The sequence below is a fragment of the Amphiura filiformis genome, chromosome 11 (genome assembly GCF_039555335.1).
Source record: "Amphiura filiformis chromosome 11, Afil_fr2py, whole genome shotgun sequence".
NCBI lineage: Eukaryota > Metazoa > Echinodermata > Ophiuroidea > Amphilepidida > Amphiuridae > Amphiura > Amphiura filiformis.
In genome coordinates, this window is record NC_092638.1 from 4823980 (window position 1) to 4842604 (window position 18625).

The following is an 18625-nucleotide window of genomic DNA, read 5'->3' on the forward strand; positions in this document are numbered from 1 at the left end:
CCGCCACCCCTGACTTACATCCTTTGATTAGCAATATCTCACAAAGTACAAATAGTATGAAAGTTTTACCTTCCACAATTTTAGCCAGATAAATTAGCAAGAAAATAAGACCAAAACCAGTTCAGTACCCCTATCCATTCTTGAGATCTGTGACAAAATGTTTGAGGAAAAATAAAAAAATGTAACACCGCCACCTTTTCCTATATCCTAATTCATAATTCATGGCGCATGACCAATAATAATGGGCGTTCACTTAAGATTGAACGGTTTGTATTTTAGCTAGGGTATTTCGAGCTAGCATCAGCTGCAAGCTGCACTACCTTTCTTAAAAATAGCTGTGACCTCTGTCATGTCTGTCAGACACGAATGATGAACATTCAACCAGAGGGCTGACAGTAAATTTCGCTGATCCCTCCTGTACTTTTCTATGTCGATTTAACACACGATTCCCGCTGTTGTTTTGGTTCCACTTTAGCACCCCCGGTACACGCATGGAAGTCGCCATTTGAGGTTTTAGCACCCACTTTAGAACCCGGCTACCTTGACTACGCGTTCAGCATCGCGTACAGTACGCGTTCCCAACTGTCAATCTATACGTCGAACAACTGAATACATGCACAACGTACGGAACAATATATTTTTGTAAACATTTTAGGCCTAAAACAAAATGTATATTTCGTACAATTTGTACAACTATAAAGTTTCTACCCTATGACCTATAAAAGTTACCTGTTATCAAAGTGTCCGCAAAAAACTGGTCATCGCAAGTATCTTTGATGCTGAAAAGTAACGATATTCACGCAGGGCACAGGCCGAAAACCTTACCTCGATCAAAATCCAGCCCATGCATGTCATAAATAATTCATTATTGTATTGTGTAAATGTCACTGATTGTGTCCACGTATTGTTATTGCACCTGTTAAAGCTGAAGTCATGCTGAATTTATACTCGATCGCTGGATCACCATGTGAATTCGCCTATTAAAAAAAAAAAACCTCACGACCAGGTTGTTAAGCATCGAAAGCACGCTGACTGGCTTAGCAATTATCCAAGTAGTTTTGTAAACCAATCAGGTTAGACGTACTTTACTGGCGGGTCACATTAATTCATACCGTAAAAGGCCGTCGCCTTCATTGATTGGCTCACGATTGCAATGAATGGTGTTTGCAACCAATCACAAAACGGGTTACAAATAAATAAGGCGCCCATCGGAAATTCTGTACACGTCCATGATGACGTCATGCCACGAGGTAGCCGGAGGCTTCGCGAGCGAGTGGTATAAAGTCAGTTTCACACCTGTGATTTATGGAGCATATCATAAAATATCTGAGCACATACACAGCGGATTTGACAGGTAAAAATGACATTTGCAATTCTGAGCAACGGGATTCCATGAAATTTAAGATTATGTAAGTTATTCTACAGGATCGGTAATAATTAACAGCTGGTCTGAAGTATTTGAAGTGCATAATGAAGTTTGTAAGTTTGTGACTTCGTAAGTTATGTGCAATAGATATTGCAGGAAGCTTAAATTGGCACGCTTTCCTGCAATTTGTCTGTCGCTTACGAAAGTTATTGGGAGTTCAGGGCACGCCACACCGAGTGTGACGTGACCTCGCTAAGCATACTGTCAATCATTGGAGGTCAATCACCTCGAGCTTGACAACGATGGGAGGGCGAGTTAGCGCAGCGGTAGTTCCCTCGCTTTGCACCACTGAGGTCCCGGGTTCAAGCGCCGGCGCGGCCCAAGGACTCACGTGCACTTGGTTTATCCCGATTCCATCTGGTCTGAAGTATTTGAAGTGCATATTGAAGTTTGTAAGTTTGTGACTTCGTACGTTATGTGCAATAGATATTGCAGGAAGCTTAAATTGGCACGCTTTCCTGCAATTTGTCTGTCGCTTACGAAAGTTATTGGGAGTTCAGGGCACGTCACACCGAGTGTGACGTGACCTCGCTGGGCATACTGTCAATCATTGGAGGTCAATCACCTCGAGCTTGACAACGATGGGAGGGCGAGTTAGCGCAGCGGTAGTTCCCTCGCTTTGTACCACTGAGGTCCCGGGTTCAAGCCCCGGCGCGGCCCAAGGCCTCATGTGCACTTGGTTTATCCCGATTCCATGCTCGCTCTCGCAGGTTTTCTCCGGGATCTCCGGTTTCCTCCTGCTTTCAAAAATCGGTGATTAGTTGTTTGGTTATCAAAACTTCCTTCACCCAATGGAATTTGGGAAGCTGCACAGATAATTGGTGGATGTTACAATCTAAGTGCGGATAGGTCTGCGCCTGAGGTTCGGCTGCAACTGGCCTAGATGATGCGATCTGATTGTGATGATTCACCATGGCAGCGAAATTACAGCGCTTTGAATCCTTCAAGATCTAGCTGGAAAAAGGCGCTATATAAATCCGAAATTTATTTATTTATTTTTATAACGATATCTGAATAGGCTATCGCCAAGTCTTACGGGTATGCGCGAAATTTAGGTTAATTTTCGTGGTTGAAACAGAATTTTTCTTGTATAAATCTTGACCCGGATAGCGGGATTGTTGGTTGATTTAATGCATTTGATAAATTAAGTTCATGGATGCGCTAAAAAATATAATTAAAAGTATTAAAAAAGCTGTTCAACATTTGAAAAAAAAATGCACTGTAGCAGGCTTGAAAAAGTCTAACCGTGGATGCAGCAAGCCGCGATTTTACGGGTAATTTTCATGACTTGGACGCGGAGCACGGACGCGATTTAGCCGGTAGAAATCGCGGTAGTGTTCCAGGCCTACGCGATGGCAGGGTAATGGCGGCTTCCATACTTGTATTACTTTTGTAATGAGCTGTCTACCGCCTGATTCAACATATACACATTTGACAAGACAAGCTACCAAATTTTGCACCAAGTAGAAAAACAAACAAACATGACTAAACAACATTCAATTACCTGATCTACCAGGTCTGAAATAGAGTAGTCAAGCGAATTCAACTCATCTAACACACTGTTTAGCTCTTGTCGATGCTCGCCTCCAGTTTCTGGCACCAAAGAAAGCAACCTTGAGGAACAGCGGCGAAATTTTTGACGTTCTTCGTCCACGAATCTCAGATCACTGTACGTCGCCATTTTTGAACAAAATAAATAAACCTCGAACTCTTTGCACTTTATTATCTTTTTTATTCCCTTACTTTATCCTAATAATTTGCATGTAAAACTTCACAGAAAAAAGTAAAATATCCAAAAAATATTAGTCAAATTATTTTAAACAATAGTGTACGTTATTGATGCATTTAAATGATTTTTAATCAGCATTTTGTACGAGGATTTAAAGATGGCTGCGCCCATGAGCAGGATTTTACACACATGTCGTTTGTTATTGTTTACAAAGAATTTGTCACTTTTGACACGGAGGAATCTCAGTATTTCTTCTTTGACAGCAAGAGGAAACCATGAGGAAGGTCAAAGAGTAGAAGATGATGAGAAATCAGATGCGAAAGAGACACATTTTGGGTTTGAACAAGTGTCTGAAGAAGAAAAAGCAGAGAAAGGTAAGCTTTTACAATTACCATGCTTTAATTATTAAAGTCATAATGTACGATCTTATAATATGAATTTGGTTAATTTTTTTCAAACCTGATTTTTTTGCATATTTGTAATGTTTACACATGTCACAACTTGCACCTAAATGGAATCAGCCAAATTTGTTGTGTTTGTAGCCTAGGTAAACAGAGTAAAGTTCGACATAAAGTCATAATTCAAGAAATTATGACTTTATGTCCGCCCATAGAACTGCGTGTTAAACGGCCAAAATAACAAGCAGTGTTTCTTTCACGTTACCTCGTTATTTCAGCTCAAAATGGACAGAAACCATTCCCGATCATTATTACTAGTTTTATTTCAGCACTTTGACATTTTGAGTATATAATGACAAATTTAAAATTTGAAGGAAATCGTACATTAAGCCTTTAATACTGTCTTACAACTTTAGTAATACATGTACATATGATGTGCATTGAAATTTTAGTAAATAAAAAATTTGACGAGAGCGTACTTTTGCGATGTTAACAAGGTGCCTCTCTGAAGAATAGTATGTGTGCTTTGCGCGTCGTACATGTTTTGTTGATTGATTTGATGATTTCCACCACTGTACATATTGTGCCTTGTGAGTAGCAATATTAAATGCATTAATTTAATGCAAACCAGTCATGTCTAGTTGTAGTTTATCATGCTGTTGGGTTTCATACTTTGATTCTCTGCCTGTACCTTGCACCTGATACGTACATAGTACAAAGTCAAGTGATCATACAGAATGATAAACAGTGATAAGGAATTTCATTCATCAATATGCATTTTGTTTCAGAAAAAAATTATTACAATAACATTATTTATAATGTACAAACAAATAATTTAATTGTCAAATGCATCAAATGATTCATTTATATGTGATGTTATCAAGCAAAATCAGTCGGAAGTTGGAAATATTGATTTTGAGATATAGCCAAACAATGGAACTTGGAAGTATTTCTTTTTGTTTCAGGTTGTTTTGGAAAATAGTTTAACTGCTCACATCTTTTGAACTGGTTGTCCAAATTCAATGGGGTTTTCTGCAAAATGTAATTTAATTTGCAAATGCTGTTTACAATCCTAAGAAACTGAAAATAAAATATACATCCGACTTCAGACTGATTTTGCTTGATCACACCCCATTCCATTTTCAGTGCTATCATCTATTCTTGGCTAAGATCAAAAGTAATATCCACTTGTGTCACTTTTTCTTTTAAATTTGAAAACAAAATGCAATTTTGAATTTATCTTTCATTTTCCCTGTAAAAAATTGAATACCGTTACCATAACCGATTAAGGAAATAGCGCTAGCGACCAATCACACTAGCGTGCAATCATGTGATATCCAATACAGCAGAAATTCTTTGAACGCATGAATCCATAGCACGTCACACAATGCGGTCATTGTTACGCATACTTTAGTCATGACTAGTGAGATGCCATGATTTATATTCGTTTTCAAAAAGTTGTAATTAAAATAAATGTTGGTATTTATACAGCGCCTTTCACATGTGAACATGTACCAAAGCGCTTTACATTTATTCCGCTGTCATTAGAATATGTCAGCTGCCATACAATGCCCAAGGCATGCTCATACCTTTGGGCGGCGCTCAATGGACAGTATTCATAACAGCTCCCCATTTCACACCTGGGTGGAGAGGAGTAATCGAGATAAAGTGCCTTACTCAAGGGCACAACACGATGGCGTCGCCGGGGCTCGAACCCGCAACCTTCCGACTATGAGTCCTAGCCCGTTCCGCTCGGCCACCGTGCTCCCTAATTATGTTGACAAAAGTTTATTATAGATCTGTGATTGGCAGGGTTTGATTTACTTTGAAAAAAAAATCATAGCTACACTTTTTGAGTAACATCTGTGCCTTTTTTGCTGTTTTTTTTTTGTTGCTGTTTTTGATACCTTAAGGGGGTACTACACCCCTGCCTAATTTTGTGCCTATTTTTGCATTTTTCTCAAAAATTATAGCGCATTGGTGACAAGTAAGATATGTACATTATCTTCATCTTCATTCGATACAGTGCATCCCTCAAAATTGAGTATTGCTGCACCTTGGGGCAAGGACTGCACTGGAAATTTTATTTCAGCACAGACAACAGTTGTGGAGTTACACACAAAAATGAGGGAAAACCAATATTTGATCAATAAATCAATAACTACTTGTCTTGGGTTGCTGAATTTTCAGTGCAGTAGTTGTAGTCCTTGCCCTATAATATACATATCTTACTTGTCACCAATGCGCTATAATTTTTGAGAAAAATGCAAAATTGGCAAAATTGGCCAGGGTGTAGTACCCCTTAAACTTCCTTTTGAATGCGTTTGATATTCAACTTGAAACACAAGTGCCCCCCCCCCCCTGGAATGTCAGAGTAAAACAATGAAAATGCCCTGTAGACATTTATAAAATTCAATAATTTCCTGATTAATTTCCCATTTGCAGTTTTTGACGTCTTCAAGAATGTAGCAGACAAATATGATGTAATGAATGATGCCATGAGCCTAGCCATACATCGCTTATGGAAGGACAGATTTATGCAGGTATTAGCTCCACCTCCAGGCACCAGGTTGCTAGATGTAGCAGGTGGTACAGGTAAGGCCTAATGAATGATGCCATGAGCCTAGCCATACATCGCTTATGGAAGGACAGATTTATGCAGGTATTAGCTCCACCTCCAGGCACCAGGTTACTAGATGTAGCAGGTGGTACAGGTAAGCCCTAATGGATGATGCCATGAGCCTAGCCATACATCGCTTATGGAAGGACAGATTTATGCAGGTATTAGCTCCACCTCCAGGCACCAGGTTACTAGATGTAGCAGGTGGTACAGGTAAGACCTAATGAATGATGCCATGAGCCTAGCCATACATCGCTTATGGAAGGACAGATTTATGCAGGTATTAGCTCCACCTCCAGGCACCAGGTTACTAGATGTAGCAGGTGGTACAGGTAAGGCCTAATGAATGATGCCATGAGCCTAGCCATACATCGCTTATGGAAGGACAGATTTATGCAGGTATTAGCTCCACCTCCAGGCACCAGGTTGCTAGATGTAGCAGGTGGTACAGGTAAGGCCTAATGAATGATGCCATGAGCCTAGCCATACATCGATTATGGAAGGACAGATTTATGCAGGTATTAGCTCCACCTCCAGGCACCAGGTTACTAGATGTAGCAGGTGGTACAGGTAAGGCCTAATGAATGATGCTATGAGCCTAGCCATACATCGCTTATGGAAGGACAGATTTATGCAGGTATTAGCTCCACCTCCAGGCACCAGGTTGCTAGATGTAGCAGGTGGTACAGGTAAGGCCTAATGAATGATGCCATGAGCCTAGCCATACATCGATTATGGAAGGACAGATTTATGCAGGTATTAGCTCCACCTCCAGGCACCAGGTTACTAGATGTAGCAGGTGGTACAGGTAAGGCCTAATGAATGATGCTATGAGCCTAGCCATACATCGCTTATGGAAGGACAGATTTATGCAGGTATTAGCTCCACCTCCAGGCACCAGGTTACTAGATGTAGCAGGTGGTACAGGTAAGACCTAATGAATGAAGCCATGAGCCTAGCCATACATCGCTTATGGAAGGACAGATTTATGCAGGTATTAGCTCCACCTCCAGGCACCAGGTTGCTAGATGTAGCAGGGGGTACAGGTAAGGCCTAATGAATGATGCTATGAGCCTAGCCATACATCGCTTATGGAAGGACAGATTTATGCAGGTATTAGCTCCACCTCCAGGCACCAGGTTGCTAGATGTAGCAGGGGGTACAGGTAAGGCCTAATGGATGATGCCATGAGCCTGTCCATACATCGCTTATGGAAGGACAGATTTATGCAGGTATTAGCTCCACCTCCAGGCACCAGGTTGCTAGATGTAGCAGGGGGTACAGGTAAGGCCTAATGAATGATGCCATGAGCCTAGCCATACATCGCTTATGGAAGGACAGATTTATGCAGGTATTAGCTCCACCTCCAGGCACCAGGTTACTAGATGTAGCAGGTGGTACAGGTAAGCCCTAATGGATGATGCCATGAGCCTAGCCATACATCGCTTATGGAAGGACAGATTTATGCAGGTATTAGCTCCACCTCCAGGCACCAGGTTACTAGATGTAGCAGGTGGTACAGGTAAGACCTAATGAATGATGCCATGAGCCTAGCCATACATCGCTTATGGAAGGACAGATTTATGCAGGTATTAGCTCCACCTCCAGGCACCAGGTTACTAGATGTAGCAGGTGGTACAGGTAAGGCCTAATGAATGATGCCATGAGCCTAGCCATACATCGCTTATGGAAGGACAGATTTATGCAGGTATTAGCTCCACCTCCAGGCACCAGGTTGCTAGATGTAGCAGGGGGTACAGGTAAGGCCTAATGAATGATGCCATGAGCCTAGCCATACATCGATTATGGAAGGACAGATTTATGCAGGTATTAGCTCCACCTCCAGGCACCAGGTTACTAGATGTAGCAGGTGGTACAGGTAAGGCCTAATGAATGATGCTATGAGCCTAGCCATACATCGCTTATGGAAGGACAGATTTATGCAGGTATTAGCTCCACCTCCAGGCACCAGGTTGCTAGATGTAGCAGGTGGTACAGGTAAGGCCTAATGAATGATGCCATGAGCCTAGCCATACATCGATTATGGAAGGACAGATTTATGCAGGTATTAGCTCCACCTCCAGGCACCAGGTTACTAGATGTAGCAGGTGGTACAGGTAAGGCCTAATGAATGATGCTATGAGCCTAGCCATACATCGCTTATGGAAGGACAGATTTATGCAGGTATTAGCTCCACCTCCAGGCACCAGGTTACTAGATGTAGCAGGTGGTACAGGTAAGACCTAATGAATGAAGCCATGAGCCTAGCCATACATCGCTTATGGAAGGACAGATTTATGCAGGTATTAGCTCCACCTCCAGGCACCAGGTTGCTAGATGTAGCAGGTGGTACAGGTAAGGCCTAATGAATGATGCTATGAGCCTAGCCATACATCGCTTATGGAAGGACAGATTTATGCAGGTATTAGCTCCACCTCCAGGCACCAGGTTGCTAGATCTAGCAGGTGGTACAGGTAAGGCCTAATGAATGATGCCATGAGCCTAGCCATACATCGCTTATGGAAGGACAGATTTATGCAGGTATTAGCTCCACCTCCAGGCACCAGGTTGCTAGATGTAGCAGGTGGTACAGGTAAGGCCTAATGGATGATGCCATGAGCCTAGCCATACATCACTTATGGAAGGACAGATTTATGCAGGTATTAGCTCCACCTCCAGGCACCAGGTTGCTAGATGTAGCAGGTGGTACAGGTAAGGCCTAATGAATGATGCCATGAGCCTAGCCATACATCGCTTATGGAAGGACAGATTTATGCAGGTATTAGCTCCACCTCCAGGCACCAGGTTGCTAGATGTAGCAGGTGGTACAGGTAAGGCCTAATGAATGATGCCATGAGCCTAGCCATACATCGCTTATGGAAGGACAGATTTATGCAGGTATTAGCTCCACCTCCAGGCACCAGGTTACTAGATGTAGCAGGTGGTACAGGTAAGACCTAATGAATGATGCCATGAGCCTGTCCATACATCGCTTATGGAAGGACAGATTTATGCAGGTATTAGCTCCACCTCCAGGCACCAGGTTACTAGATGTAGCAGGTGGTACAGGTAAGACCTAATGAATGATGCCATGAGCCTAGCCATACATCGCTTATGGAAGGACAGATTTATGCAGGTATTAGCTCCACCTCCAGGCACCAGGTTACTAGATGTAGCAGGTGGTACAGGTAAGGCCTAATGAATGATGCCATGAGCCTGTCCATACATCGCTTATGGAAGGACAGATTTATGCAGGTATTAGCTCCACCTCCAGGCACCAGGTTACTAGATGTAGCAGGTGGTACAGGTAAGACCTAATGAATGATGCCATGAGCCTAGCCATACATCGCTTATGGAAGGACAGATTTATGCAGGTATTAGCTCCACCTCCAGGCACCAGGTTGCTAGATGTAGCAGGTGGTACAGGTAAGACCTAATGAATGATGCCATGAGCCTAGCCATACATCGCTTATGGAAGGACAGATTTATGCAGGTATTAGCTCCACCTCCAGGCACCAGGTTGCTAGATGTAGCAGGTGGTACAGGTAAGACCTAATGAATGATGCCATGAGCCTAGCCATACATCGCTTATGGAAGGACAGATTTATGCAGGTATTAGCTCCACCTCCAGGCACCAGGTTGCTAGATGTAGCAGGTGGTACAGGTAAGACCTGAATGATGCCATGAGCCTAGCCATACATCGCTTATGGAAGGACAGATTTATGCAGGTATTAGCTCCACCTCCAGGCACCAGGTTGCTAGATGTAGCAGGTGGTACAGGTAAGACCTAATGGATGATGCCATGAGCCTAGCCATACATCGCTTATGGAAGGACAGATTTATGCAGGTATTAGCTCCACCTCCAGGCACCAGTGTATGTATACATCTGAGTGGTGGATGATTTTATAAAAAGAAATTTGCACATGTAAATTGAATATATATCTGCTCTGGCCTGCCGCCTGTGTCTTATATTCAAGTTTATAAATTGAGTTATATAAATCTGCCAATCCTGTGACATTCCATAACTGGGTGTATTTAGCTTACTCTTTGTAGGTTTAATGCTTTACACTAGCCCCAAACTTGTTGATGACAGTGCTAACATTACTTTTGTGAAATCAGTCTCTAAATGAGTGACAAAATTAAATGAAGTTGATTGAATTGTTTTTAGTAACAGTAAATGAGTTTTATTTGCTTACCTTTTTTCCAGGTGATATTGCCTTCAGGTTCCTAGACTACACCAGCAGAGAAGCTAAGAACTCGGATCTCCCTGAACCATCACATGTGACCGTGTGTGATATCAATCCATCTATGCTGAAGGTTGGTGAAGAGAGAGCTAAGGCGAGGGGAATCCACTCAGGTACCGGTACCGGTAACTATCTTCATGTAATTGCATGTTGCGTGTTATACGTGGTAGTCGTACTCTCTTTGAAGTGTTTTATATTTTGCTTTTACTCTTATTTCTTGGTATTGCATTGATATATCATACTTTGATCGTTTAACTTTTGTGTATTTCTTTCATAGCAGATATTTTCACACTTTTTTGTTTCTCGTTATTTCGGTGTTATTGTACTTAAATTGTTGTACTATTTGTTATATTTTTTTTTCTCCTTTTCCAATATACTACTTTTTGGTTTGTCCAGTTTTTTGTTTTGTTTTTCATTTTAGATTGTGTTGGTCTTTTATATCTAATTTGTTGATATAATTACATGTACATCTTTGACTGGATTTACCTCAGTGGTTGAATACTTTTAGATGACAAGGGGCTATTTTGAACAGATTGAACTATGAAAAGTAGCCCTCACATGTACTTTTTGCCAGTGAAAAAATATTGTTCACATGAAAATTGCTGTTTAATAAATAGCACCTGTGTATTTTGAGCCTTGATTCACAGTACATCAATTGCCCAATGTTGTGTCTAGTATTTGCTGTGATATCAGCACATAGGCTTGTACAATTGAGTTTTTGACTTCCAGTACTTACAAAGAGGATCAATCCAGATTTTCAGCCAGGTCAAGTAGTGAACATATGAACAAGGCCCTTCAGTCAAAAAAATGTCTTATAATTGTACATAAATAAATTTAAGACTTTGATGGTGCATGTAGATTTATAGTATTATTGACTGTATCTAGTCAGACCCTTACAATATATTATGTATTTTTTCTGGATGTATGAATGTCTACATATTTTTTTGGATTACTTGATTTTGTCATTTTTTCTTCAACTCAGGTCTGGCATGGATGGAAGGTAATGCGGAGGAGCTACCTATTAATACAGAATCTGTTGATGCATACACTATAGCATTTGGTATTAGGAATGTCACACACATAGAAAAGGTAGGGTACTTTTAATTAGAGAATAACGATAGGAATTTTTATTTTGCCTATCCTCTACCGTGTGATAGGCGACAGGCAGGTCCAATATTTTGAGTAGTGGATGCGCGCAGCGGTATCCACTACGATAAAAATATTGGACCTGCCTGTCGCTCTATCATAGGTAGAGGATAGGCAAAATAAAAATGCCTATCGTTTATTCTCATTCTTAGTCAGTTAAATATTATTTTAATAACTGTAAACTGTTTTTTAAAGCAAAAATTTAGTTACCGTCATAAAAACTCACCTTTTTCTAAAATGAACGAAACTTGTTTACAACTTCACACTTCACACTGCGTCTACGCATACAACGCGATACATACGCGGACCTCTATGAGCGTGTTACGCTCATGATGACGTGGGGTCGTCTACGGCCTGATAGACGACACCCAAAATCATGCGATTGTCCAATCAGATTATGTGTCTACTTAATAGCCCACTCCCACTAACTAAGAATGAATGTTCTAAAACATCTCTTTGATTGATTTTTTAATCCTCTTGTATCATATTCTGCACATAAAGTTCAGATGCAGTTTATGATCTGCATTCTGCAAGAATCCTCATTTGAAGAACAGCATGTTTATATTGAGCACCTTGCATTTATACCACGCTTTCGCCTTCACATTTTAATCCTCTCACCTTCATCGGGTCATTTCTACTGCACTGTAAATGCAGGGTAACAATTCACTACCCACATATTTAGTGGGAAGGGTGGAAGTCTAGAAAATAGTTTTTGTGACCTTCAAGGTCAGATTTTGAATGCTACCACTGTATTGTAGTAGGCAAACTTCCGGTGTCGCCCGCAAAATCGTCACCCAAACTGTTTCTACTACGAACGTTACCGCGTAGTCATCAGTAGAAACACGCTGTTAAGTTAGCCAGGAATCAGATGACTATCGTAAGCCACATGGGGATCTTTGTCATACCTTGAAGGGCCATAATGCATTACCATCTTTCTCAACACATCAAATTTTTTTCTCGACATGTTGCCACAATGTGTTACAACCCATATGGCTTATGATAGATGAGAGCTAGAACTACTTACTGCATGTGTGGTAACAAATGATATAACAGGAATGTAAATTACTGGGTCCACTTAAACACACAGTGAGTGATCTGTAAAGAGATGCATATGAATGAAAGCAATTGCTTGCTTACCTCAAACAAAAAGGTCTCCAATTGTTCTTATCAGACAACAAATACCACACAACTTTAAAGTTGATTACTGATTCACCCAACTTGTGCAAAAACTTTTTTGCAGAAGTTGGGTGAATCAGTGCTATACAACAATGTACACAAATACACAAATAGTACAGTTTTATAATCCCCATACATATTATACAATGACAGACATAAGAGCATTATTCCACAATCCATACAAAACATGTGATTTGCATCTTTTTGTTTAATATTGACACAGGTACTAGAAGAAGCCTATAGAGTATTGGTTCCTGGAGGCAGATTCCTGTGTTTAGAATTTAGTCATGTTCAAAATCCGATGCTCAAAAGGTTAGTATTGTAATGAGTGGGTTTGTTAAAAATAAGGGTATACAAGAGAAATTGGCATTGATTTCCCTTTGCTATCATACCCTTTAGGGTATATGGGGTATTGTTGGTCGAAGCAGCAACAAAAAATTGTAGTTCACAGCATCTTGCGAATGGTAGTGAGCTTTAGCAAAAATTGCATTGCTCAATTCATAGCGAGCGTGTAGAAGAATTCAAATATCACAGATATACTTTTGTAGGTCCTGTGGTTCTTGAGTTATGTTGTAAAGAGGGCTGAAACAACAATACTTTTGTAAAATGTACATAACTCATTAACAACAATAAATTCAGCAAGTTTTCAAAGTATGATTTGTAGAATGACCTTTTGCAAAACACTAAAGTGTTATTTTTCAATAATATATTGATTCAGATAATGAAAATTGATTTTTTTTTTTTGGCTGCTTCGACCAATAATACCCTCGTGAACCCTTAAGCTAAGATGGTAAGGTTAATTGTTTTCTTGCTGTACATAAACTTTTAACATGGAAATCATGGAGCACAACTAGTCATGGTTTCTAGTTTTGATCTTGGCTGAATTTGAAGGTTTATTGTGTTGTGTACTCTGGGCAAGTATTAAGTGATCTGGGGCCACAGTGATCAGCAGGGACAGGCGAATTGCGCGGGAGAAAATAGCAAATTGCGCGGAGATTGCACATAACTTTTTTTCAGTGCAAATCATGTATCCCTGCCCATAGGAAAAAAATAGCCAATTGCACAGAGATTGTCCCTGGTGATCAGCGACAGTCTGTAAAGTGTGCAGAGGTCTTGACTGTTTGGCATTGCACAAATAAATCACTAAAGGTTTTCCCCATGACATAATTTGTGTTTGTAACTTCTTGTTTTCCTTTTAACCCAACAGTTTGTATGACAACTACTCCTTCCAAGTGATCCCTGTAATTGGACAAGTAATCGCAGGAGATTATAAATCATATCAATACCTTGTAGAGAGTATAAGGCAGTTCCCTGATCAGGTGAGTGATACACTAAAGCACACACCTACCCCCACACACAACTAATTGCTGAAGATTTGCATATCAATACCAGGTGGAGATTATAAGACAATTCCCTGATCAGGTTAGTACCACAGTAAAGCACACACTAAAGCACACCCACAATCACATGCACACACAATTTACTGCTGAAGATTTGCAATCATATCAATACCTCGTGGAGGGTATGAGGCAATTCCCTGATCAGGTTAGTAGCACACTAAAGCACATACACCCCTACCCCCAAACACAACTAATTGCTGAAGATTTGCAATCATATCAATACCTTGTAGAGAGTATAAAGCAATTCCCTGATCCGGTGAGTGACACACTAAAGCACACACCCACCCCCATATACACATACAACTTATTGCTGAAGATTACCTTGTGCAGAGTATAAGACAATTCCCTGATCAGGTTAGTAGCATACAAAAGTGCACACCCCACATACACACCCCCACACACAAATAATTACTGAAGGTTTGCAATCATATCAATACCTTGTGGAGAGTATAAGGCAATTCCCTGATCAGGTTAGTAGCACACTAAAGCACACACCCACATACACCCCTACCCCCAAACACAACTAATTGCTGAAGATTTGCAATCATATTAATACCTTGTGGAGAGTATAAGACATTTCCCTGATCAGGTGAGTGACACACTAAAGCACACACCCACATGCAACCGCACATGTGTAATTGCTTCCAAATTTGGATGTCATTTAGGACTATGCAAACATGGTCTTTTGAATCCGTACTCAATCAACATACCAAGGACATTTTACGCCTTTTGTATGGAATTTTGTATGGAATTTAACCTAGCAACTGCGGATGTTAAGAGGACATATTTTGCAAATACATGAGACATGCAATTGCGGTTGTGTGCAGACCTCCTTGAACCGAGTACGGTCCCCATTGCAGAGTGATCCACAGTGTAAATAAGAAGTGCGAGTGTGTGTCCTTGTTTGCTGGCAAACACCCACAAAATCTCACATACACACCCCACACACCCCAGTTATTGCTGGAGATTTGCAATCATATCAATACCTTGTGGAAAAACAATTCCCTGATCAGGTGAGTGGCGTACAAGCATATACCCCAGCACACACACACACACACACACATTGGAGATTTGAAGTCATATTAATATGATGTGGAGACCATTAGACAAACACGAAAATGCCAACTACACACACAAACACAGACTGATGCCGGTGGGCAACTGGATTTAAAATGACAGATATGAATTTTGCACATTAACAATTTCCAATAAAACAAACTTGCAAATCGAGAACTTCCAGAAAAAAGAAAAATGTCCACATTTTACCATCACAGAATTTCATTCAGTAAAACAAACCATGTGAAAGTACTGTTGCATCGCCTGCATTAGTTGTTATCGCCAACTCTCAGCAACAGGTGTCTTCAAATAGAAATACTTTGTATAGTCTGCATGCTACACCTTGTCTGGCAACTATCATATCAACACTTGTAAGGTATGTGTACAAACTTGGAAAAGAGCAGGGCAAGTAAAATATTATTTGGGCAAGTGGATTTCTATGTGGACATGCCCGGAGGACAAGTGGACAGTTTAAAATTCTAAGAGGTGTAGGTCCTCTGAAACCAGTATGGTTTCAAGTTTAGGATGTATGGGAAAACCAATGCACTCGCACATACCACACATGTAACTCTTTGATCACTGATCGGTTAGAACTCGCATGCAAAGCAAGACCCCACTGACTTTCAGTGTCTAATATTGTCAATGTTATTGTTTGTATTTTGTCTCAACCAGGAGCGATTTGCCACGATGATGAGGAATGCTGGTTTCTCTATGGTTACGTATGAGAATCTATCACTAGGTATTGCTGCTATTCACTCAGGCTTCAAGATGGATTCACTGTGGATGGGAAGTGGATGATTGCAAGAGAGTAGAATAAGAGTGGTGTATATGCGTACATCACAGACTTAGAGAAGGAGAACCAGGATTTCCTATACTGCCAAGTACAAGTGTTATGTCAGCTGTGGGGAGAAAATTGTGGGTATTCGGTCTTGCGGAAGATGCACGGATACAAACAAAAACAATTCCGAGTCTCATCTTTAGGGTCTTGGTATTGCGTGCAGGTCACATCAAGTGCGTTTCTGAGATGCGATCATCATGCGATGTCGCGCTTACATGCCGCGAGTGCATTCTGAGGGAAACTGAATACCCCCAATTTTTGTTCCATGCCTGTATCAAGATGGCGGTTGAACCCCGGTTCTCCTTCTCTAATTTTGTGGTATACATCCATAACAAAAGGATGCACAAGTCTGCTACTATATGTGTCTTTTTTTACATAATAGATAGGAATAAATACTAGACTCATTTCAAGTGGAGGCAACGTTAAATTATCCCCAAGTCACATGGTTTAGGAATGTTCTCAGTATTTCTAAACCATGCGACTTGGGGTTGATTTGCAGTGACCTACACTTGAGATGAGTCTGGTATTTATTCTTAGCTATTATGTATGACTAGCAGCCGACAAGTGCATCCTTTTAGGATGTACACAAATAGAGCATGCAATATATACAACATGGCTAGAAGGAAGGGAGGGCAGGGCAGAACTATATACAACTGAATAACTATGGTGCAGTGTATATTGCATTTTCTATGGATGAATCCTTGTACACTGCCATATTTGTTGATGCTACCAAAACATATATACCTCATGAATTTGTAACCTATATCCATTTTCCTATGCCATTGATCACTAGATATTCAAACCAATATTGCAATTTCAATTCCATCAGTTTTGAATTTACTGCATGGCATGACAATCATCATGAGCGTATAGATCATGCTAACACCTCATGCTTTGCATGCATACTAATATACAAATATTCACTGCTATGAGGGGCACAGTTAAAATTATAGGCCGAGGTGATATCAAAACCATGACTATACCCGAAGCGAAGCTGAGGGCATAGTCATGGTTTTGACATCACCGAGGGCCTATAATATTAAACTGTGCCCCAAATATAAAACAAATATTGACTGCTTAAAAGCAGTCAATATTTGTTTTATATACCGAATAATATAGATTCTTCTCATTTGATCAGTTAAAAGATTTCCTGAGCTGATAAGTCCTACAAGCTTTTAACTGTATAGGCCTTTGGCAGGTATAAATCCTTGACATGTAACAAATTGTAAACAAATCACTGCACTCACTACGGCGGTGAAAGGTCGTTGTCTGCAAGGAGAGGTCATATTCATCGTGAACTGTGACCGCTATAGTCTCTTTTACAACACTGTAATCAACGCTGACCGTATGGTGGGTGCGTAATGTATACGAGCGATCTGTGTATTCGGGGTTGCGACTATTAAATTATTTATCGGGCACAGTTGATTCTATGCCCGGGCACAGTTGCTTATGACATCATCTTGATAGATAAAAGGGGGCACAGCTATTTTGATGACTCCACTTTTAACCAATCAGATGAGAGGAATCTATATATGAAGTATATAATATACTCTATTGTCTGTAATACCTGCGCTGCCTCTCATAAATACCCCAACATTTTTGTAATGACAAAGTTACCAAATGCACTTGTGACAGACTTACTGCCAAATTTTCTGTTATGAAGAAGCCTGTTGCTTTTAGCCTTGATGCTATCCCTATCGCAAACATGTCAATAATCCACCTTTGTATGCATGTGTATTCATTCTGTAAGATTAGGTTAGCATTCATACTGTGATCAGCGAAACACACACCTACCTACATCACTACCAAACTTTGAGGTGAAACAAAGGATATGCAGCACATTTAGTAAACCCAGAAACCATTATACCTTTTAAAGTGCCTCCTTAATTTGCTTCATATATCATGTATATTTTAAATTCATTTGTATCTTAGAATCAATTATTTTTGCTTAAGGTGATGCTCAACCTAGCAGCCTTTTGTCAGCATCTTGACATACCGTAAACGTTCACCTAATTGCGCACAGCGCACCTGGGCTCCTTTGCCTTGTGGTAAATGTCATGTACAAATAAAGCACTCCCTCCTAAAAATCCCAACAAGAATTAAGGGTATGTACCCTTATTTGCTGGTGGGATTTTTATGGGAGAACACCTTTAGTTTGTGTCTAAATTTCCAGTTATGTCATGGAGCCCATAGCGCCATTAGACGAACGTTTACGGTATGTGGCCATAAGGTATATTGCTGATAGCCTTCTATAGGCAAACGTGATGCATGCTGGGAAAGTAAAGGGCTCAAAAGCTATAGAATTTGGCACCCACGACGTCGGATTTGAGCCCTTTTCATTCCCAGCATGCATCATGTTCGCTATCAGCAATATACCTTATTCACAATGAATGAGCTGTAATGTCAGCAGAACATTTTGAGATATGGGCCTTTTAAACTCTCAAAAAACAAAGGATTTCCCAACTTTTTTTTTACTACTTTGCAAACAAGCAACAGGGATATGATGAAGCATATTTTGTGGAAAAGTTGCCTGGCCGATATCTCTAGCTGACCATTACAGCCCATTTGTGGTGCACAATCTATTCTAAATAT

At 40.5% G+C, this 18625-nt stretch overlaps 2 protein-coding genes across 2 annotated transcripts in view; one reads left to right on the top strand and one right to left on the bottom strand.

Moving 5' to 3' along the window:
- The window catches only part of LOC140164243 (HEAT repeat-containing protein 6-like), a 386072-nt gene extending 382965 nt beyond the window's left edge, over positions 1–3107 (bottom strand). The window contains exon 1 of the mRNA XM_072187511.1: positions 2931–3107. Within this exon, the coding sequence (XP_072043612.1) occupies positions 2931–3107 (177 nt within the window). The remainder of the gene's footprint in view (positions 1–2930) is intronic.
- A 204-nt stretch (positions 3108–3311) lies between these two features.
- Positions 3312–16555, top strand: LOC140164246 (ubiquinone/menaquinone biosynthesis C-methyltransferase UbiE-like). Its single transcript, XM_072187513.1, has 7 exons — positions 3312–3529; positions 5999–6148; positions 10381–10530; positions 11400–11506; positions 12963–13051; positions 13947–14058; positions 15868–16555. The coding sequence occupies exons 1-7, from the start codon at positions 3313–3315 to the stop codon at positions 15991–15993; spliced, it is 951 nt and encodes a 316-aa protein (XP_072043614.1). The 5' UTR covers position 3312; the 3' UTR covers positions 15994–16555.
- The last annotated feature ends 2070 nt before the right edge of the window (positions 16556–18625 follow it).

Bases quoted from the DNA above. Each gene is read 5' to 3' on its own strand.
- LOC140164246 (XM_072187513.1), top strand. From the start codon at position 3,313: ATGGCTGCGCCCATGAGCAGGATTTTACACACATGTCGTTTGTTATTG. The intron at 3,530-5,998 runs GTAAGCTTTTAC...TCCCATTTGCAG, and splicing joins AGAAGAAAAAGCAGAGAAAG to TTTTTGACGTCTTCAAGAAT. The intron at 13,052-13,946 runs GTTAGTATTGTA...TTAACCCAACAG, and splicing joins CAAAATCCGATGCTCAAAAG to TTTGTATGACAACTACTCCT.